This window comes from Notamacropus eugenii, chromosome 1 (genome assembly GCF_028372415.1).
Source record: "Notamacropus eugenii isolate mMacEug1 chromosome 1, mMacEug1.pri_v2, whole genome shotgun sequence".
Taxonomy (NCBI): domain Eukaryota; kingdom Metazoa; phylum Chordata; class Mammalia; order Diprotodontia; family Macropodidae; genus Notamacropus; species Notamacropus eugenii.
In genome coordinates, this window is record NC_092872.1 from 248,797,479 (window position 1) to 248,821,001 (window position 23,523).

Consider the following 23,523-nt stretch of genomic DNA (forward strand, 5'->3'; position numbering starts at 1 on the left):
TCATGACACAGAGAACACTAACTTCCCTTCAGAATATTCCTAATTTGGGTTCGCTAACCCAGAGATCCACTCTGTCATTCCCAGATTCAGTCTCAGTCAAATGAGGAGGCTTCTTAATGACATGGTATGTGTGTGGTGCTTAGTCCTGTTGCTCACCATTATTTAGCTAGCTTCTCTCACCTTTCACACCTCACAATAATAGCAACATAAACTTGCATTTACATAACATTTTAATAAGGTCTGCAAATTGCGTTACAAACGTTATGTCACTTTATCCTTACAACAACCAGGAAAGTGGGTGCTATTATTATCTCCATTTTTATGAAAAACTGAGGCACCAGCTACACTCTTTTGAACTGGACTTCATCATGACCCTAGGAAACCACCAACCTTGGCACTCACACCTCATCAGGCTCTTCAGCTGGAGGGCAAAGGGCTGACCTCTTCAAGCCTCCACTTAAAGAGGGCTCCCAGGTCAGCCATCTCTTCACTTCCCATCTGCTGTACTCTACAGGACTAGAACCCATCACGTACACACAAGAGCATCTTCCCCAGCCCCACCCAGGAGTAACTTGCCCCCTCCCTTTCCTTCCCCATCCCCTTTTCAACTAATTTTGTATGTGTTGTCTTCCTCCATTAGACTGTAAACTTGATGGCAGGGATAGAATTTCTTTTCCTATTTGTACCCCCAGCACAGAGCACATCGTCTGGCACACAGCAGGCACTTAATAAATATTTACTGATACTGACAAGGAGGCTAAGTGACTTGTCCAGAGTAACACAGCTAGAAAGCATCTGAGGCTGGATCTGAACTCTGAACTTCCTGACTTCCAATCTAGTGTTCTGTATGCTACACCATTGAGCTGCCCGAGAAAAACAAAGGAATACAAATCAGTGTCCTATCATCTCAAAAAAAATCAGAATTCCATTTCACAACACAGAAACCCTTTCTTTACAGGAGTTCAGACCAGTTAACACCAAAGGACCGTTCCACCTGAAACTATTGTAGGTCTCAGGTCAGTAACAAATGACACATTACTTACCAATATAATTTACACATTCAGATAAACTTCTGGAAGCAAAGGGCCCCTCATAGACGATCTTGCTTTTATCAAACAAATATACCATGTAGCTATCACAGCCTCGCTGGAAGAGAAACAAACCCCATGAGTACCTATTCCAAGAACCCAGACAGCCCAGATTCTTTCTTCCCAGATGCCCCGAAGGCATTAATGTCAATATGCTTACTATTTTAATATGTAAATGAGAAGTTTTTGCCTAAATTGCTTAGCACAGTCACATCTTCCACATAGATGTGGCATATAACATATGGAGGATCAATAGCCAATAATTTGAAAAACATAACCATAAAAATGTCATTGCAGGACTTAATAGTCGGGGATGGAGATAATCAAATTAGTCTCAGACTTTGTCATCATGGCCTGCTTATGAACTCAGTGCCTGCCTACTCTACTTCAAGGTCTTCAGGAACAAGCAGGAAAAAGGAAGAAAATGAAGTAGAGGTGGCAAGGTAGGAAATATGGATCTAAATAAATGAAGTAACTCAGAAAAAAATAAAATGTTTATCATTCTATTTTATCTTTCTGAACAACTCAGCTGAAAAGACAAAAGAGGAATTGGAGTGAGTATGCAAACTCTGAGCATAACCAGGTTCACACACTTTCTAGGGATATCAGAAGTCTCTTACTACTCCATCTAGAACACACTGAGAAGCAGGCTTCCGGGGGTCCAGGGAAATTCCCATCTCTAACAGCAGTTCTTGAAAAGCTGTATTTATTCCAGTTTCATGCTCAATTCGAGATTGCAGTGAATGAAGACTCTCCTCAGGCAACAACAGGAAGGAAATGATCTTTGCAGAAGTCATATTTAATATATGTGCTATCTGTATAAATGAGAAGATAATGATTAATTAATGTTTGCCAATTGTTTAATGTGAGTAAGGGGCTATGGAGTATACAAAGTTTAAGACACGGAAACTAAATTATGCCCAATTATATGCCATTAAAACTGCCAGTTTCTCTGGTAATGGTCTTATTTCTAAAATACATAGGGAAATGATTCAAATTAATAAGAATAAGAGTCATTCCCCAATCAATACATAGTCAAAGGATGTGAACTGGCAGTTTTCAGAGGACAAATTCAAAGGTATCAAAAGCAACATGAAAAAATCACTAGATAAAGCAAATTACAGCAACTCTGAAGCTCCACCTGAAACCCATTTGACTGAGAAAGTTGACAAAAAAAGGAAAATGATAAATTATGGAGAAGTTGTAGAAAACAGGTACTCATAAACAGTGAACTAATCTAATCATTACGAAAGTGGAACTGTGCCCCCAAAGTTACCAAACTGTGCTTATCCTTTGACCCAGCAATACCACCACTAGGCCTTTGATTAGGAAGTCAAAGAGATCAAAGAAAGAAGAAAAGGGCCCATACATACAAAAATATTTGCAGCAGTTTTTTTTGTGGTAGCAAGGAACTAGAAACTAAAGGAGCATCAATCAACTGAAGACTGGCTGAATAAATTATGCTATAAGAATATGAAGGAAAACTTCTCCTGTAAGAAATGATGGTTACAATTTCACAGAAACCTGGGAAGACTTGTATGAATTAATGAAAAGTGAAATGAGCAGATCAGAAGAACAATTTCTAGAATAGCAACATCATTATATAATCAAACGGCTCGAAAGCCTTAAGAATTCTGATCCAAGTAATAGTCCAGAGGACTCATGATAAGACATGCTACCCTACCCATCAGAGAAGTGATAGGCTCATGTTGAGACATATTTTTTGGACACGGCCAATTTGAGAATTTGTTATGCTTGACTGTATATTTGTTCAAGGGCTTAGGTTTTCCTTTCTCTTTCAATTGGGATCAAGGGAGTAGATGGGAGAGAAAAAAGATGAATTTTCAATCACTGAAAAAAAAACAAACCTAAAAGACATGTCAAACATTCAAAATTGTTTTTAAAAAGTTTCTATTCTACAAAGATAAGTTTTAGTCTTCTAGGTAAATTCTCCAAGGTGTTATTACAATCACTTTTAAAAATCAAATGCAAGGCAGTCAACCCTTTCTCTTAGGAGACACATAAAGGATTTTCTTTATTATTTCTACATAAACTTTTTAAAGTAAAAAGAATCTTCTTCAAAATTGGGTTAACTTCTAACCTAGGTATTTTTCTGGTAGAAAAATTCCCCCAGATCTGTCTTGTTTCTTATTTCAGCAGCAATGGAAATAAATGCTAAGTATCCTAAGATGGAGACTCCAGGGCTCCTCACAAAGGCATAAAAATCAAGAATGCCAATTCAAAATATATTTATGGATTCCCTACCACAGGTGTTGGGGAAGGGAGAAAAGAGAAGTGAAACATATCTTGGTAAGAGATAATAAGGGTCTAATACTTACATGGTGGCAGTGAAAATGTAAAGGAGATGTAAGAAACACGGAGGAGGTGGATCCAACAGAGCATAGGAACTGATTAAATGTGATGGGCAGAGCATAAGAATCAAGGATAACTCAGGTTTTTTAACTCTGAGTAAATGGGCAGCTGGTGGTACTGTTTATAGGAAAAAGGAAATCCAGAGAAACGATGAGGCCATGCTTAGGAAAGCAGCATGAGGCAGTGTCCTGATTTCAGATCCTGCCTCTATAGAGTCCCAGTGTGACCTTAAGCCAGTTTCAGTTTCCCTTTTAAAAATATGAGAAGCTGAAGATGGCGGAGTAGAAAGATGCACATACTCTAGCGCTTCCCCCACAGCCCATAAAATACCTGTAAAAAATGACTCTCAACAAATTCTAGAGCAGCAGAAGCCATAGAATGACAGAATGAAAGAGATTTCCAGCCAAAGGTAACCTGGAAGGCTGACAGGAAAGGTCTATCTCACAGGACACTGGGTAGACTGGAGCCCAGCCCTGGTCATGCTGCACTGGGAGGAACAGGCCTCCAGGATAGAATCCCCAGCAGGGAGGGTCTCAGATCCCTCAACCCACAAGTGCCAAAGAAAGCTTCAAAGGTCAGTAAGGGAGCTTTCTCAACTAGGCTAGAGGGGTGCGGGATTCCCCACCCCGCCCCCCCCAGCACTGGCCTCAGGAGGCGGCGGCGGCAGCAGGAGTGGCACAGCAACAGCAGTGGAGGCGGCAACAGAGGGCATCCATATGTGAAGCACTGGGTCTAAAGTCACTGGGGAAACTGAGCAGCTGATATGAACCTCATCCCTGAGTGACGTCCCTGCCCCTGCCTAAAGACCCTGGGGGAATTGAGCAGCTGATTTGAATCTCAGCCCTGAGGGCAATCCCACCCCTGCCTAAAAACCCTGGGGGAATTGAGCAGCTGATCTGTATCTCAGCCCAGAGCATGATCTTGGGGGGAGGTAGGAGCATTAGGACCCTCCTCTTGACAAAGGATTCAGAAGTCAAGTAACTGGCTGGGAAAATGCCCTAAAAAGGGAAAAAAAAATTAGACTATAGAAGGGTACTTTCTTGGTGAATAGGTATTTCCTTCCATCCTTTCAGATGAGGAAGAACAATGCATACTGTCAGAAGAAGTCAAGGCTTCTGCCTCCAGTACCTCCAAAATGAACATACAATAGGCTCAGGCCATGGAAGAGCTTGAAAAGCAAGTCAGCAGCTTGCTAAAGAAGAAGCAAAAAAATGCCAAGGAAAATAACACCTTTAAAAATAGGTTAACTCAATTGGAAAAAGAGGTCCAAAAAGCCAATGAGGAGAAGAATGCTTTAAAAAGCTGAATTAAGCAAATGGAAAAGGAGGTTCAAAAGCTCACTGAAGAAAATAGTTCTTTAAAAACGAGAGTGGAGTTCAGGAAAGCTGATGACTATATGATAAACCAAGAAGTTACAAAACAAAACCAAAGGAATGAAAAAATAGAAGATAATGTGAAAAATTTCATTGGAAAAACAACTGACCTGGAAAATAGAACCAGGAGAGACAATTTAAAAATTATGGGACTACTTGAAAGCCATGATCAAAAAAAAAAGCCTAGACATCATCTTTCATGAAATTATCAAGGAAAACTGCCCTGATAATCTAGAACCAGAATGCAAAATAAATACTGAAGGAATCCACTGATTACCTCCTGAAAGAGACCCAAAAAGAGAAACTCTTAGGAATATTGTGGCCAAATTTCAGAGTGCCCAGGTTAAGGAGAAAATATTGCAAGCAGCTAGAAAGAAACAATTTGAGTATTGTGGAAATACAGTCAGGATAGCACAGGATCTGGCAGGTTCTACATTAAGGGATTGAAGGGCTTGGAATAGGATATTCCAGAAGTCAAAGGAACTAGGATTAAAACCAAGAATCACCTACCCAGCAAAACTGAGTATAATACTTCAGGAGAAAAAAATGGTCATTCAATGATACAGAGGACTTTCAAGCATTCTTGATGAAAAGGCCAGAACTGAACAGAAAATTTGACTTTCAAACACAAGAATCAAGAAAAGCATGAAAAGGTAAACAGGAAAGAGAAACCATAAAGGACTTTCAAAAGCTGAACTTTTTACATTCTTACATGGAAAGATAATATTTTTAACTCTTGAGACTTTTCTCAGTATTTGGGTAGGTGGAAGGATTATACACATACATACATACACACACACACACACACACACACACACACACACACACAGCACAGGTTGAGTTGAACCAGAAGTGATGATATCTATAAAAAATGAAATTAAGGGGTAAGAGAGGAATAAATTGGGAGGAGAAAGGGAGAAATGGAATGGGACAGGCTATAATTCATAAAAGAGATAAGAAAAATCTTTTTCGATGGAGAAAAGGGAGTAGGTGAGAGGGGAAAAGTGAAGCTTACTCTCTTCACGTATGGCTCAAGGAGGGAATAACACTACACTTTACGCTATAGGAAAGTAGGGAAGAAGGGGACAAGTGGGGTAAGGGGGATGATAGAAGGGAGGGCAAATGGGAGAAGGGAGTAATTAGAAGTAAACACTTTTAGGAAGGTACAAGGTCAAATGAGAGAATAGAATAAATGGGGAACAGGGTAGGATGGAGGGAAATATAGTTAGTCTTACACAACATGACTATAATGGAAGTCTTTTGCAAAACTACACATATATAGCCTGTACTGAATTGCTTGCCTTTTCAATGGGGATGGGTGGGGAGGGAGGAAGGAAGAAAAGTTGGAACTCAAAGTATTAAAAACAAATGTTGAGAACTATTATGATATATAACACTGCACCCTGAGGCTGACACTATATAACTGGGAAGTAAGAAATACAGGTAATGGGGTATAGAAATCTATCTTGCTGTATAAGAAAAGAGAGAAGATGGGGATAAGGGAAGGGTGGGGTGTGACAGAAGGGAGGACACATTGAGGGAAGGGGTAATCGGAATGCAAGGTGTTATGGGGTAGCGGGAGGGGAAAATGGGGAGAAAAATTGGAACTCAAAATTTTGTGGAAATGAAAGTTGGAAACTAAAAATAAATAAATAAAACTATTTAAAAAATGAGAAGCTTGGGTTACATTATCCCTAATACTTCTTCCAGTTATCTATTAAGATAGGCTTTTCAGAATGGAAGGAACAAGAAGAAGTAAAAATAAATGAGTTTCAGATCAATTTAAGGTCCTTGGGCTGCCAGTAGCTACACCTTGGAGAAGTCTTAAGCTATGAGGAGTGCTTAAGCTAGATAAGGAATAAAGTATTCTCTTTTTCAAAGTCTCCAGAATCTACCACTGGGCAGGAAGGTAAGCCCTCCCTGGAATATTTTTAGCATCCAATGGAACATCCCATTCCCATGGGTAGATTTGCATGGAGTCTACATCTTATTTATGGTATTCTGGGAAGGGCACAATGTGTGAGAATAGCAACCATACCAGCACACTAAGGACATGCCTCCAGTTTAGATCTCACTTTATTATCCCAGGAATTATCCTCTAAAATCTAATGGCTCCAGTTTGTCCTCCTTTCTTGTGCCCTCAGTAAACATATATTAGACAAACAGCAGGTCCCAAATAAATGCTATTGGAACTAAGAGAAATATGACACATATCCAGGCAACTTTTATGACCATTACCAGATAAATTATAATGGTGATTAAGTAAACTCAGTTTGGTTTCTAACTTCTCAGTACCCAGAATGAAACAATATCTCTTACAGAAAAGGAAAAATAAATACCAGGCAGTTATAAAAAGGTTGAGTTTTTTTAATCTAATTTCATTTCATTCAGTATCATAAACAGTTACACTACAAATAAGTACACCCACACAACCTTTAAAAAAACAAACCACACAGTCCTAGGATTGGAAAGGTCTTTGAAGGGTCACCTCATCAATCCTCCTGCTTCCAACGTTGCCCCACGGTGATTTTTCCAGAAGGGAAAAAAACGTCACTGTTCTCAAAGAAAAAGGGCCCTAGGACTCCATAAAGACCAAGACACAATGTCCAACAAATGATGGAAAGGGCCTTTAAAGAGTTCACAGATTTACACATTCATCACCCTTCAAAAGTTAGGTCAAGCTTGGGTATGGCTTCAGATTATTTTTTCTCACATGATATTATAATGGTGTGAAATTAAGCTGATGCCATGGTCAAATCACCCAACACATTTTGCCACCCACAAAACAAAAAGGGTGTTCACATTGCACCCTGAGGCTGACACTATATTTGAATGAAAATGAGCCTACTTTAAAACCCACCAAAAACAGATATTTAGCAGGAGCAGAAGCAAAATAAAGTAGGCAATCAATGAACCTTTAAATGCAAACTGTAGGCAGCTACAGCACTGGGACTGAAGTCAGGAAGACCTGAGTTCAAATGTGGCCTCAGACACTTCCTAGCTGTGTAACCCTGGACAAGTTACTTAACTTCTGCCTGTCTCAATATACTCAACTGTAAAATGAGGATAACAACAGCACCTACATTCCAGAATTGTTGTGAGGATCAAATAACATAATATTTGTAAAGAGCTCAGTACAGTGTCTGACACATAGTACGTCTTACGTAAATATTAGCTGCTATTATCATTATTTAATGTTATTATTTAACAACTGTACAAGAAAAGACACTCCATTAAATCAAACATATTTATTAATCATATACAATGTGCAGTGCTAAGGATTTTTTTTTAAAAGAGCATAATGTCTATCACGTACAGAGATAAATGTAACACAAGGTAGGGAGTGACAGGACAGAGATCAGGTCCAGATCAAGTATCCAAACAAAGATTTTTGAGGGAGAAATGAACACTTTTCTCTAAGAACAAGGGGTTGGAGAATTGGGGTGGGGGGATGGGGGGCTTCAGGGATGAGATAGAAGAAGACAGGTAACAAAAAGACAAGCATAGGACTAAGACAGTACCTAAGATGAAAAAAACCAAAAAACTCTTAAAACCTAGGATCATTATCCTCAGGGAAAAAAAATCAGGAACTCAAGTCAACATTCAGGGATTCATGGGCTTTCAAAAACCCAGTAAATTCCTACCAAACCAATGCACTGAACAACCTTGGCTTTACCTCAAGCTAAGTGGTCTGCCGACACTGCTAAATTCAGAATCAAAGCAAAACAGTCAGTAGTGTATAGGAAATACATGGCTTCATTGCCAGGGAATAGGACAGACTCCCAGCTGCACTAAGTAAAGCAATTAGAGATTAAAGGTACCAACTAGATGTAGTTGGAGCTAACATCCTTTCAATGCAAATCGATGTTTCTGTTAGGGCTGCTCACTCAGTTCAGCTGTTCAACCTGCAACAGGCCATTGCTGTTATCAGATCATGGAATCTCTGAGCTGGAAAGGAGGTCACAGATTCCAAGTGTTCTCTCCCCCCTCCCCCCTTCAGGAATCCCCAATAAAAAATCCCTTCCTCCCCCCACCACAAGTGGTCCTCTAGTCTCTGCATAAAGACTTCCATGCATGATTCATTTCATGTTTAGACAGCTTAAACTATCAAGCACTTTTCCCCTTCAATCTGGCCCAAATTTGGTTCCCTGAGACTGCTAGCCACTGCTTCCAACACAGACCTCTGGGATCAAGCAGAACATGTTGACCAACACTCTTTCTTATCTATTGGACCACCTAGCTGCCCAAGCACTGAAAATATTGTTATTAGTAATAATAATAATTTACATATAGCACTTAAATGTTAACTCAATTGATCCTCACAACAACCCTACAAGGCATGTGCCATTTACTGATATGGAAACTAAGACTGAGAGATGTCAAGTAACATGTCACAGGTCACAAAGCTATTGGTGTCTGAGGCAGGATTTGAACTCAGGTTCTCCTGATTCCAGGTCCAACATCGTCATTGTGCCACCAAGTGGCCACAAGAAGAAAGAGCAAGAATATTTCTAGGCAAACAGGTGAATGGAATTAAGTTTTCATGCTATTATTTCCATTTAAAAATAAAAAGATTTCTCAGTCATTTCCTAAAGAGGCTTTAGTTGGACTTAAATGTTTTTCAGGGAGAATGTAACAAAACTCACCTTCAAGTTCAGTATGTGGTCCATGAGCAAAAAGCATCCCGGCTTCAGTGTGGGATCCAGACCTCCCCCTCTCTGCTGAGGATCCCAAGTCAACATCAACTGTAACCACTGCTCCATGGGCTCTACTATAAAACTAAAGTACAAACCACACAGATGTGACAAAGGGAGGTTTCCTGGGCCTATCTGCATACTCCCTGTCTCACTTCGTGGCTCTGCCATCATACTGTGACTCCTGAATGATACGGACATGGGAAGGGGCACAACTACACCTAAGTCAGAGAAGCAAGAGCCACTCCAGTCATGCACAAAGTGTGTTCTGTAGTTGCTGGCAACTCACACAGGAGATCTTTGCAATGAAACCATTTAAGCTGTCCTCCTGATAATTCTTGGAGAGCAGGCAGGAAGGATCTGGGGGGGAACTGACCTCCCACGCTCTAGGTAGATGAAGTCTCTGCTTGGCAAGCTGCATTTCTCTATGGTGTTCTTAACCAACCCTGGTAAAATTGAGGCAAATTATCTCAAGTATAACTCACTTACCTAGAGAGGCTATTTGGCTGAGGTAAGTGGCTACTAAATCTAACCTCTCCAGTCATCTCTTCGAAAGCAAATATGTGCTTGGGATCTTTCTTTTTAATCTTTTCATGCCTGGAAAATAACATAAGGGATAACCTGGTCATACACAAACATTTAAGATATAACAGATGTTTTACATTTCAATTTATGTTTATAAAAAAGTGAGTTACTAATTTCTACCCTCAGAAAGCCCAACTGTTTTCCTTCATTTCTTACCAGGTAAATGGCTGCAGATGATGTAGGAAAGGTCTATATCCCACAATACATTCAAACACCATTGTCCCAAAGCTCCAATAATCAACAGTAGCAGTGTATGGCTTATTCTCAAAGAGTTCTGGGGCCTTTGAAAGACACAATGTTTTAAATGTCAAAAAACTGAGAATAGGAAAGAATATTCTACACTATTTGTACACTCATGTTACTCATGGCTTCTAGGAATGTATAAGAAAGAAGAATGAAAGTCCTTTATTCTCTAACTGAAAGAAAATGAACAAGCCTCACCAGATATTGCAGAGTTCCCACAAAAGATGTGCATAGACTTCCCTGATCAAGGTCTTTGGCATATCCCAAATCAATTATCTTATGAATTATCTGTAAATTAATCAGATAAATTACGTTTAATAGTCAGAAAAAATATTGAAGAATACACTAATACTGGAGAACAAGGTCAAGCATAAATTTCAAACTCAGAGAGCAGATCAGACTAAGACTGTCTTCCAGAATATCCTAACAAGTGAGCAGTCATGGAGCCCCACCTAAAAAAACCTCTTGTGAGGGGAACCTGCCCATCTACCCCCCAAAGCAGTTTATCCTGGGCTCACTTAATTGTGAGGAAGTTTTTTCCTTATTTCAAGCAAAAATGAGCCTCTCTGAAGCATCCCTCCACTGCTCAAAGTTCTGTCCTGGGCATAAACAGGACAAGTAGAATTCCTTTTCCACAGAAAGTCTTCACCTCTCCAGGATACGTCCTCCCATGACATGGCTCTGAGGCCCTTCACTGTTTCAGATGCTCACCAGCTTATCTGTGTCTTATATAAAAGATGGCATCCTGAGCCTTGAGGCCAAGAGCTGTTTTGCCTTTTTCTTGGCTTATCAAAGTTATCTGGCACAAAGGATGCTCTAAATAAAAGCTTGCTAACTTCATGATGTGGTCTGGCCAAGGGAGAGTATAACAGAGTCCAGTAGGACAAGACACTGAAGATGGCAGTAGCTTTTCTAGATGCCATGTCACAACCACACTCTCATTTTTACCATACAGGCCCCCTAAAGTCCCTAGATATTTTTTTCAGAGGAACTATCTAGACAAATACTCCAGTCCTGATCTTTTGAAAAACTCTTCTTTTTTAATTCAAGAGTAGGACTTGACATTTCCACCTATTACATTTCATCTTACTCGATATAACCCAATGAACTAGCCTGTTAAGATCTTTCTGGCTCCAGACTATCATTCCCCTGTATTTCAATTCAGTTTCACACAATTCACATTTATTAAGCACCTACCATGGATGTAAGGCATTGGACTAGGTACTAGGGAAATAAAGACAAAAGTGAAAACCCCTGCCTTCAAAGAGCTTACACTGTACTGGAGGGAACCCGTGTCAACAGAGAGGAAAATATAAAGGAATTTTAGAAAGAAGAAACTCCTAAATAGCAGAGATCAAAAAAAGCTCAGACAAGGGGTGGCATCAAGTTGTGATTTGAAGGAAGCCAGAGATTTTACAAGGAATAAGAGAAGAAGGGGTTCATTTCACACAGAAGGAACTACTTGTATAGAGACATGAAAAGCAGAAAAGAGAATATCACACTTGGGGCAGAACTAGTAGGCCAGTGTAACTGGAACAGGGAATGTAGGTAAGGAGAGCGATGCAGAAGACATGAAAGGGAGGCTGAGGCCAAATAGTAGAGGGATTAAGATGCCAAACTGAGGATTTTATATTTTATCCTAAAGGCAACAAAGAACCACTGAAAATGCTAAGAGTGGAACGACACGATCAGATCTTTGTTAGGTGTTAACTAGATCTCCTTGATCATCTGCAAATCTGGTAAATTAACAAGCAATACCTTTATCCAAATCATTGATATCAGGGTCAAATTCAAAGTCCAGGGGCATGTCAAATTGCCATCAACTCATTATGCCTATTTTAGGGGTCCTGTCCATCAACCTGTTTCAAAGTCACTGAAATATTCTGTCATCTAGCTTTCTAGCCTATATCTCTCCTTGTCCACAAGGGCTGCACTAAAGACTTTTTCAAATGCTTTGCTGAAATCTAAGTGAATGATAGCTACCCTAATCTCCTGATCTAATTAACTTTTCAAAAAAAAGAAAAAGAGAATAGTCTGGAATAACCTGTTCTACATATACCAAATCCATATTCTTAATAATTTTAAGAAATCCCATCATATCCTTTAGGACCAATCTTTTCAGTCTCTCTCCATATCACAGCCTCTCAGCCATCCTCCCTATTTTCCTCATTCATTCTAGATGCCCTGCTCTAGACTCTTGCCAATTCTCTAATTTTTTTTTTAGGTGGAGTAACCAGAACTGCAACTGGGATTCCTACTATGTACACACTGTGTGTTTCTAGAAGAGGAAAAAATGCATATTTTAAAATGCTGCTTCTAATGCCCTTCCTGATAAAGCCCAGAAGAACATGTTATGCTGATGTCTATAGGGAAAAGTCTGGAGTGACTAATAAAACAACTGAACCCAAGACAATTATAGGCCTACTACTTTACAGCAGCTTTTATGCTACTCTGTACCAATTCCAAAAATTAGTTCAGACTTGTAGCATTAAAACAAGGAAGAATATTGTCTTTCCATCTCTAACATGCTCTATACTAAGTCTACCTCTATGAAGAGTGTGTGGGATATTACACTACGCCAAAGACAGTACAGTAAAAGTTTTATGCACTAGGAAAAAGAAAAGAAAGTTTCAAAACACAAAGAGATGACAATAGATAGTTTTATTCAGAAAGAGGTTTTTTTTCCTTAAAATGTATCCAGAAAATGACTCAAATTCCATTACAATTCATGAATACTATGTGTATTTATTTTAAATCTACATATCTTTTCAAAGTCACTTGTTTGGAAAACAAAGAATCAAAATTTCCAAATTTAACACTGAGCCAAATTAACGGGTCTTTGGATCACACTTAGAATTTAGAGAGTATACAAACTTTTCTTAAATTAAACTGGTATAAAAATGTATCAACTATGCTTCCTTTTTCCCCCAGAGCAAAACATCAAAAACTTTAAAATACCTTGATCTTTTTCTAAGCCCAATAAGCTAGATATGCTACACTTAGCAGGTATGCAAAAGTCCTTCAGCATTTTACCTACCTTCCCACCAACATCCTGAAGAACTATATTTTCAGGTTTTAGATCTCTGTGAATAATTCTATTTTCATGCAAATATTGAATCCCCGACCCTAAATGAATATAAAAAATATATTTTGAGGGACTAACAACAACTCACTTTTATACAGCTATTTAAGACTTTCCTCACAACATCCCTGTGAGGTAGGTAGCACAAGTATTATTACTCCCATTTTATAGATGAGAAAACTGACAAAGATCAGCTACCAAGGGTCAGAGCCAGGACTTGAACCCAAGTTCTCCTGACTCAAATCTCTTAGGCACACAATTTCAGGAAGGAACTCCCTGGTTCACACATATTCATGAAGTTTCATGGTCACAGGTGCTCGCTTGAGGAGTCAGACACAAAAATTCAAAATTGTGTTCATCAAGTCAAAGTATAACGCTGCTATATTAACTGGAAAAGGTGACTTCTAATTGCTAAATTAAAGTTACAAAAAGACTGATTCTATGCAGTTATTAGTCAAATAAGTCAGGACATTTCTTCTATTAAATGGAGATGTCTTCTAGCAAGAAATCAACACTTTTATCAAAAGTCCAGCATTCAATTTTGTTTTGACAGTCACAGAGATTTTTGAATTCCAATTTGTGATTCATGGACATAGCCTAACATTTCCTCTAAAGTATTAATACTGTACATAGATCTCTTCCCCTCATCAAAAACCCAACAAAAGTAACAATAATCAAATGATGGCAATTTGATCAACTACATACCAATATCACTAAGCAGAGAAAGGACTTGACTCTCTTTAAGTCCACAGCAATTTTCCGGTTTGTTGAGTAACTAAAGGAAGAAAAGAGGAGTTTAAAAATATGTACTCTTCAAATAAATGTGATGTATCAATAACCATAGTCATACTCACTGATAACTTTACCCTGAAGTAGTATATACTCACACGAGAAAGCAAATTATGACCAAAAAATGATGTCAGGAAAAAAATGACAAAAACCTAAACTGAGACTATTTAAATTCTATGCTAGTAGACAGAATAGAAAGAAGAAAGGGAACATATTATCTGAATTTAAAGAAGTTTAAAGATACCAGTCGTACAGCCCACATGGGCAGATATCAATGGCAGATGTGAAATGAAGGAAGAAGGGAGAGTGGAAATATGTCAGAAAGAGAAAGTAGAGGTCCTGCTCATCCATTCTACTACTATATGGCTAATTCTTCTGACAAGTTTATTCTGGGTAGGCACCATAAATAAACCCTGGGATTTTAATCATACTTTTCTACCATAAAAACACTATCATAGAACTATTAAACTATCAGCTCATCACTGCATGGCTATAAAGAATGTGAATCCTCCTAAAAAATCGGAATTAACTAAGCAAGTTGGTGACCAGAGTGATCCCACTCCCAACTCAGAGCAGCCTTAGCTACCTTCCAAAGATCTTCACCAATAACAAGAATGTAAATCCCCCAAACAAATCAAAATCAACTAAGCTAGCTGGTGACCAGAGTGATCCCACCCCCAATCCAGACCAGCCCCAGCTACCTTCCGAAGATCTCCCCCTGAACAGTATTCCATGGCTAGAAGAGGGACATCATTAATCAAGAAATTCATCTCCTCAGGAACATCACAGGCCTTTACAACACTGGGATGATTCAACCTAAACAGAAAAGAGCAAAATGCTAATAAAAAATTTTCCCTCATGTGGCACCACCTCATGGTGTTTCACCACAGGGGCCTGTAAGCTTCCTGTAAACATGCCCAGGATGAAGGAGATAACAGTGTAGTGGAAAGAATACAAGATTTGAAATTATAAGAACTGGCCTCCCATCCTGCTCTCCCACTCACTAGCCATGTGACCCTGAGCTACTTTCCCTCAAAGGACCTCAGGTTGACATCTGTAATGGTGAGTTAGACAAGATTAGCCCAATGGTCCCTTCCAGCTCTGACAGTCTATGAGTCTGTACTCTGATATGATTCAAACCTGCAGCCCAAAGAAGCAGGACTTTCAGAGAAAACATACTTAAAACTGCTGTCAATAATGGGAATGAGTTACAGAATGCCATTTGAAATTACCCTTGTGACCAGCAAATGCCCTTACCAGATGACTAGCCAAAGTTAGTGTCCAGATGTGAAATGGAATTTTTCTCTGTTCAAAATTACTTGGCTAGTATGGGCACTGGACCTATAACCCTGGCCTCATCAGCACTGTGCACTCGCCAGCCATTTCTTCACTCAAAGTATGCTGTCTGTCCCAATCTATAAGGGAAGGGATATTTAACATACATGACTCCTTCTTAAAAATCCACAGTAAACAGAACTAAGAGGGATCTTAAAGTTACTGAGTCCAACTCTTCTGATCAATTACAATGATGTTAATAATAATGATATAAAGTATCCTGAAATATAGCAATAACAATTGGTGGCATTGTCCATTCTATCCACCTATCATAAAGTTTCATTAACTGGAATAACTAAGGAAAAAAAGGGGGGATTGGGAGAATGGTCCTAGGTAACAATTTTCCTTCAGTTAATGAGGAGAGTCTTCTAATGTTGCAAATCTTTCTAAATTATGTTGTTTTCCTGAAATTATAAGAATACAGTGAAAATAAAGGAACCTTCATATTTAAGGATAATGGAAGACCAAGCCATCATTTTTAATACCAATTGACATTATTTCCCCTCAAGTGGTAGGCCATATGACATGATTAAAAAACACAGAGAACTAGGATCAAAGACCTGGGTTCAGGTCACTCTGTGATTTATTAATCATACAACCCTGGGCAAAGTTGCTCAATCTCTCTAAGACTTCTTCCCAGGATTGCTATAAGATCCTAGGAGAAAGGGAATACAAAAGCACTCTGAAAACCATCAAATACTAAATGATAACAAGACAAGCTACTATAAGGGACCATCCCAAAAGAAAGCAAGCACAACATGGGGACAAAGTGCACAAGTTAGAATAGGCTTGCAAAATATGTGGCCCGGGGCAGTATGTTATGCAGGCCTCAATTCGAAGGTATGATCAAGCCCTCACGGTGCAGACAATTTATACACACAAACACACACACACACATATAGCCTATACTGAGTCTAATTGTCTTTCTTAATGGAAAATATACCTATTTTATAATGAAAAAAAACCCAACTTAAGAGATTTCTCAGACTTTTACTATCAGGCTCTGGCCTTGGCACATACTAAGGGTAGGTAGAAATATAAGTCCCAAAACATACTCACTTCTTCATGATCTGGATTTCATGGCACCACCGGTCTTTGTTTTTTGCACTTAGCTCCAGGCGGCAAGATTTAATAGCTATTTTGCTACCAAGTTCCTGAAAAAAAGAGAAGGATTGAGAGGAAGAAGTTATCTTCTTGCCCAGAACAGTTCCCAAGTTTTCAGCACCCACCCAACCCTTGCTACTTTGCCCACTTAACCCAAACCCCATGCTGATTCTCCCTAGTTGGAATTACATACCAAACCTATATCATCTTTAAAATTAGCCTTCAAGTCAGTACGTAACAGGATGTAGGTACCCATTCACTTAAATTGTTTCACTGATCTTCTACCTAGCTCCAATCACAATGTTCTTTTACAAACAATACCATAAAACATAATCTTCTTTTCCCCATCCCTTTTCATTTATTAATAAATGCATAAGGCTCAAGACAGAGAGCCTGAGACCTGCCCACAAATTGGATATAGGGTGCATACCAGTCTAACTTGGTTTCAATAAAAACAAACATTCTAATCCTTCACTTCCAATGCAAGTAAGTAACTGGCATGCCACACCTGTCTATGATAATTCTAAAAGGACAAGTAGCAACTATCCTCAGTCCCAGAATCAAGAAAGCAGGCAGTAAATGTGTTCTATGTGGCAGAGGTGATGAGGTCTTAGAGAGTATCACACAAAACCAAAAAAAAAAAAAAAAATCACACAAGACAGTTATATGATATGATGAGCAAATCCAAATGCAAGATACAGCAATTCTGGAATTCCAATATTAAATCAAAAAAATCTCTTTATTGTATAATTTAATGTCTTTGTGAACAAAAACTGTTCGCTTTTTTTTTGTCTTTGCATCCTCCAGAATTTATCACAGTGTCTTTTGCACAAAGCACGTAGTTAATATCTGCTGAGCTAAACGGAAATACAAAGCAACATAGTTTGTAATGATAACAAACTGGAAACAAAACATATCCAACAGCTTGGGAATGGCTGAAAACACTATACCCTATGAATGTAATGAATTATTTCATTGCAAGTAACAATAAAAATAAAAATTTCAGAAAAACACAAGAAGTCTATGAAGAGATACAAACTGAAGGAAAAAGACAAAAGAAACAATATAAACAATGATTATAACAATGTAAAAGATGATCGCAAGTCAAAAACAATAGATAACGTAGATACTAAATAAAGTTAAAAGAACACATTCTTCCTGTCATGGACTGTTAAACTGTGAAACCGTAAAGTGATATATACTCTCAGTCAATCATTCTTAAATAGTTTTGCTTTAACTTTTCAGGGAATGAATTCTGTATTTGAGTGTTGGGGGTAGGGTAGCACCTTATATCAAAACAAAATGAATCAATAAAAAACTTGTGTCAAATGAACTTAATTACTGAGATTTGTTAAACATCATCACCATGTATACCATGATGAATAAAAACAAGTGGTTTCTTAAATAAAATATCTAGTTTTATCTTTTGTGCTTGAAATGCTTTATTTTAAAAAAAAATACTATATTACGATAGATTGTTTCATGGGTAAAAACAGGGTTTCAATATGACAACAAAAATTTTGAAGAATTCAAGGATAACCATGATTTGAGCTATATGAAGTTCAGAGCTATAATACCAAAAAACGGGTTACCACTTCTCATCATTTATTATTTGAAATAATATAGCTATTTAACTTCTTGGAAAAGTTTTATAGATGAATCAAACCAAAAAAAGAAATTGTATTCTGAGCATAATTAACACCTGATAAATGCTTGATGACTTGACTAAACAATGTAAGAGATGAAACTGTGTATATTGTTTAATCTTCATCTCTACTCTGACTGGAGAACTAAAGGTACACTGGAGCCAATACTTAATGTCAATGCTTAGGGCAATATAAGCACACAGGTGTTAGCTGAAACTATGGGAATCCAAAAAAAAATCACCAAAAAGATGTAAGAAGAAAATGGGGCCACAAACAAAACCAAAGGAAATAAGATGCAGACTCCAGAAAGACAAAAGACCGGATCTGGAGCAAAAGGGGTTGAGTTCCAATCCCAAGTCTGTTATTTACTCTATTAACTTTAGGTAAATCACCTAAATCTCAGTCCCCTGATCCGTCAAAGGGAAGTGGGAGTGGGGAGGGGCTTCCTTTCAGCTCTAAAATAATGATCCTATTAAAAGGGGACTCAGAAAAGAAAACTGAATATGCAGAAAAGTATAAGGAAGACCAGGAAATCTACTGTCACAGAAGCCAAAACATGAAAGTGTAATTACTTAATCCTATCCTCTTCCACCTACCTCTCTGGGACCTTCCTCTGCTCCATCCTCACTGATTCCTTTCCACCTATAAACATGCTCAGGTCTCCTTTACTCTAGAAATTCTCTCATGCTTCAATAACTTCCATCTCCTTGAATCATCTTCCCTCTACCTTTTCACTTAAGAACTTCTTGAAAGAGAAGTCTATAGTTTTCAGAGTTTCTATTCCACCAATATCTAGTACCTCTTGGACCCTTTCCAATCTTATCATTCCCAATCCAGAAACTGTCCAATCTCTCTCCTTCCCCATTCATAATTCAATTTTTCCTTAAAATAGGAGACTAAATCATCTGCTTCAACAACTGTGAGAACTTGAGAGCAGGTAGTGAGCTGTGGAAAGGAAAGAAAGGTCTGGACAACAGTTTCAGAGAATAATGGGAGAGAATAAAGGAGAAAAGGATTTTAAGAGAGTAGATTTTGATAGTTCAGGATCTTGGATTGTTACTGTTGTATGACTTGGTGAGGTCTAAGGTGGGACTATCATGGTTTGTGGTTGAAGTTGGGATGGAAAGGTCATAAATATTGAACACAGAGGATAACATGCAGCTAATATTTATGTACTGCTTAAGGTTTGTTAAAGTGCTTTCCATGTGTTAATTCATTTGATCCTCACAACAACGTGCTATGCACTATTATTGTCACCATTTTACTGATGTGATTTGTTCAGGGTCACACAGTCTACGGCAGCACACTCTAAGTCCCGCGCTCCATCCACTACACCACCTAGCTGTCCTAACTCAGGGACTCTAAATCATATTGCCTCTTTCTTTCCTCATCTCTGATACTTAGCAGAGGACCATACGCACCACAAGAGCCAACGAAGCCTTAACACTGCCTGTGGCTACCAGGGGCCAGACTCCGGGCGAAGCACAGAGGAGGAAAACGAGGGGAAAGACAGTCCTTGCTCCAATGACGGTGGCAAGAACACGCCGCAGTCTAACGATAGATCCCTCTCTAAGGAGTTCAGTAATCTGCAGACAGCCATGGACAACAGGCACACAAATGCTCGCACTCATAGGCACACACACGCACACATATACACATACGTACACACATATACACACACGCACACACACACACTCTTCACCGCCAACCAGCCAGCAGTGTGGCACTGGACGGGCCCTGTCACCCTACAGAATCACAACCAGTGTCACACCAAGTGTGTCACACGCGTGATCCCCGAGGCATCAGTCACGCCCTGTCCCTAGGGCCACACCCACAGGGGCACCCCTGACCCTTCACCCACGTCTCCCCAACAGGATCCCACCCCGCGGGTCACGCTCACGCAATCGCACTCCCATGCGCGCGCGCACCAGACAGCCCCCCCCCAATATACCCACCCCTCACCCCTCGCCCCGCCGCCGCCTCACCCGGTGCTGATAAAGACAGACGTTCCCGAAGCCGCCCGTGCCCAGCCGCTCCCGCATCTCCCAGGGCCCGCCCGCGCCAGGCCGCAGCCCCGGGGGCCGGTCCATGGGCGGGAGCGGGGTCGGCCGCAGACTCGGCCGCCGCTTCCAGGCCGGTTCACGGCCCCCGCCGCCGGCCCCACCAACACGACCTTCTCGCGAGAGCGAGAACGTCACATCCGGGCCTGTTAAGATCAGGAAATACCAATTTCCCTGGGGCAGGTTTGCCCTCCCCCTCTCACGTTAGAGGCCCCGCCCACCTGCGGGCTCACCTCGGGCTCCACCGGACTCGAGCTCTGCGCCCCCTGCTGCTTGACCTTGGCTCCTGCAAGCGCCCCGGGAGGTGGGTATTGCAGTCAGGCAGCTGGGGTGTTGGGATGGAGAGCGGGTCACCCAGCCCGACTCTTAGCGCCCCCACCCAACCGAAACTCTGTAAAAGTGGAGGGGAGTGTCCAGGCTGATGAAGCTGCAGCTCTGGGCTTCCAAATCAAGCAGGCAGCTGGCCTTGGGGGCCAGACACTTACGGTCCAGGCACTGGAGCTAGACGGGCAACGGTGACAGTGCCAGCTCTGAAAGAACGTGCCTTCTGCTAGGGCAAAGCCGTCCAGGGTCATGGCCTCCTTTGGCAGTCTGGTGAAGACGGTGGGCCCCTTTCTCAGATTAATGTTTTTAAATAATTGAAGGAAATGCTGACTTTCAGTTAGAGGTTAGTGAAAATGAAGCTGATTTGGTCTTTTTTACCAATCCAGGTTTATGATTAGGCCCCCTAAAATACATCCAGAGTCAGAGTTTATGTCCACAAACCTAGACCTGAGGTTAAAAATCCCTTGTACCAGGGGATACATTTTCACAGACAAGCAAAAAAAAAAAAAAAAGGTATAAACTTTTTAAAAATGTTAGCAATGGAGGAACAGTAACACTAGAACAGGGAGAAGCAGGAAAATTTTTAAGATACATAGAAAGAAAGCAGAGGAGACAGGGTATCAGAGGCACGGGGAGCAGCTTTTGCAAAGACGGAGGTGGACAATGGATATTGCATACAAAGAACAGGCCAATTTGACTGGAGTGGATGTGTGTGAAGGGGAGGAATGTGGAATCAGGAAAAACTAAGGAGTTGGTATTTTATCCTTAAGGAAATGGGGATCCACTGAAGTTTCTTGATCAAAAATCTGACATGGACCACACCTAACTAAAAGAAATTCGGCAGGGGAGTTTAAGAGGAGAATGAATTGATGCAAATAGGCTAATTATGGTGACTTAAAGTGATGAGATCTTGAACTAGGATCTAGGGGGTATGACTTGAGAGAAGGGGGTGGATGTGAGATGTTAAAGAATGATGGTGGAATTGGCAAGACCTTGCAATCGATTAGATATGGAGAGTCAAGTCAAACATAACTCATAGGTTATAAATCTGGCTGACTGGCCTTCCAGTATGGCACCCTAACAAAGAAAATTGAAGACATAACCCATTCTCCCAAACATAAAGAATGTCATCCATAGTTTTCCTTTATCCTCCTAGACATCTAATTAGTTGCCATATCTTACCAATTCCACCTCCACACTTCTAGCATTAGTCTCCTACTCTCCATTCATGTTGGTTCCAGTATAGCAAATGGAATGCAGGACTTAGAATCAGGAAGACCTGGGTTCAAATCTCAGCTCATACAATAACCAGCTTTAGTGAGCAAGTCACTAAACTTCTCTAGGCTTCAGCTTCCTCATATGTAAAACAAGGAAGTGTAAGCTGGTCTACTCCATGGTCTCTAAGGTCTCTTCTATTTTAAATCTTTGATCTACAATAATTATATATTGTTCTCCTGCTTCCACTGCTAAAATCTTTCTAAGGCATACAAATCTGACCACTGTCTTTCCTCAAAAACTTTTACTGCTCCCTTTTTCTTCTAGGATAAAATACCAATTCCTCAGCAAAGGATTTAAAACCTTCCACAATCTGGCTCTAACTCTCTTTTCTAGCCTCATTTTATATGACTGTCATATGCATATTACATTTTAGTGAAATAAAACTCCTTTCCTAACTCAATATTTTATCTCCCATCTCCATAAACTTGCACAGGCTTGGAACATGCTCTCTACTCAATCACTCAGAATCCTAATTTGCCTTCAAACTTCAGTTCAGGTGCCATAGTTTCAATGATGGCTTCCTTGATCTTATCAGTAATTAATGTTTTTCACCTCAAATTCTCTCTGTTGTAGAGAAGTTTGGTTAAAGGAGGCAAACAGGCTAGGTGATATGTAAATCTATATATTACCTTAAAGCTGGCCAAAGCAAGCAAACTTGTACATATAAGGAGCCAGAGCATAAGTTCTGACTACCTGATAAAAGAATGATAAAGTTTTTATATGTTTTAGGAAGATCCCAGGATGTCTGTATCCCTCAGATTTATGGTCTCCATATGTCTTTAACTATACCATGAGAAAGGAAATTTCTTAGTTTAATAAGTTATAAATACCAATTGACAAGACAGTTGACAAAGTATATGCCTATATGATATCATATGAGAAGACAAGTCCCACTACTCTGGTTGAAGGCATCCTGTCACAAACAGGAAGAATACTGTTGGTCAGCTTCATCTGGCCTTTAAAGTTGCTGACACAAGAAAGGGCATTTTTAGAGCAAAGCAAAGCAGTCAGATTGATTAGTTCAGGCTTTGGCTTTTATTGGGATTCAAAATGGTTTGGGGAGAGGTCTAAACTATTTACATATCTGTATGCATATCATACTCCCCAGTAAAACATAAGCTTCTTAAGAATAAAAATTGTTGTTGTTCCTTTTGAGTTTTTTTTTCTTTGTAACTCCAATACCTGGCACTTTTTCTTGGTAAGGACTAGTAATTTCTCAAACCTTGGCAACTGATCTGTAATGGCTAGTCTTAGATTTGCCTGAGGGCATTGAAAAGCTGACTAGTGCAGAGTAATACTGCTAGTACTTTGGCAGAGGCTGGATTTAACTCAGGTCTTTCTAAAGCAGGCCCTCTTTTACTATGCCACTCTGCCTGGAAAGTAGGTGGTTACTAAATATTTGCTGATGGAGCGGAGCCAAGATGGTGCAGTAGAAGGACCAATCTGCTCTAGCTGTATGGCCAAAGCCCATAAAATACCTGTAAAAAATGACTCTAAACATATTCTAGTGCAGCAGAAGCCACAAAACAACAGAGTGAAACAGATTTCC

General features: G+C 39.8%; 1 protein-coding gene across 5 annotated transcripts in view; it reads right to left on the bottom strand.

Annotated features, from left to right (window-relative positions):
• The window catches only part of CHUK (component of inhibitor of nuclear factor kappa B kinase complex), a 37,264-nt gene extending 16,770 nt beyond the window's left edge, over positions 1–20,494 (bottom strand). For 3 of the 5 annotated variants that reach the window (XR_011971544.1, XM_072628462.1, XM_072628464.1), the window contains exons 1-11: positions 20,298–20,493; positions 16,622–16,716; positions 14,929–15,043; positions 14,144–14,213; positions 13,394–13,482; positions 10,555–10,644; positions 10,270–10,394; positions 10,018–10,125; positions 9,481–9,613; positions 1,709–1,903; positions 1,044–1,146 (exon numbers count right to left, since the gene is read on the bottom strand). Coding sequence is in view for 4 of the 5 variants with exons in the window: in XM_072628462.1 (XP_072484563.1) it covers positions 1,044–1,146; positions 1,709–1,903; positions 9,481–9,613; positions 10,018–10,125; positions 10,270–10,394; positions 10,555–10,644; positions 13,394–13,482; positions 14,144–14,213; positions 14,929–15,043; positions 16,622–16,716; positions 20,298–20,402 (1,228 nt within the window). In the remaining variant the exon portion in view is untranslated. Of the gene's footprint in view, positions 1–1,043; positions 1,147–1,708; positions 1,904–9,480; positions 9,614–10,017; positions 10,126–10,269; positions 10,395–10,554; positions 10,645–13,393; positions 13,483–14,143; positions 14,214–14,928; positions 15,044–15,484; positions 15,643–16,621; positions 16,718–20,297 lie in introns of those variants that run through there. The other 2 variants (XM_072628465.1, XM_072628463.1) reach the window with 2 other exon arrangements.
• Positions 20,495–23,523: the final 3,029 nt, after the last annotated feature.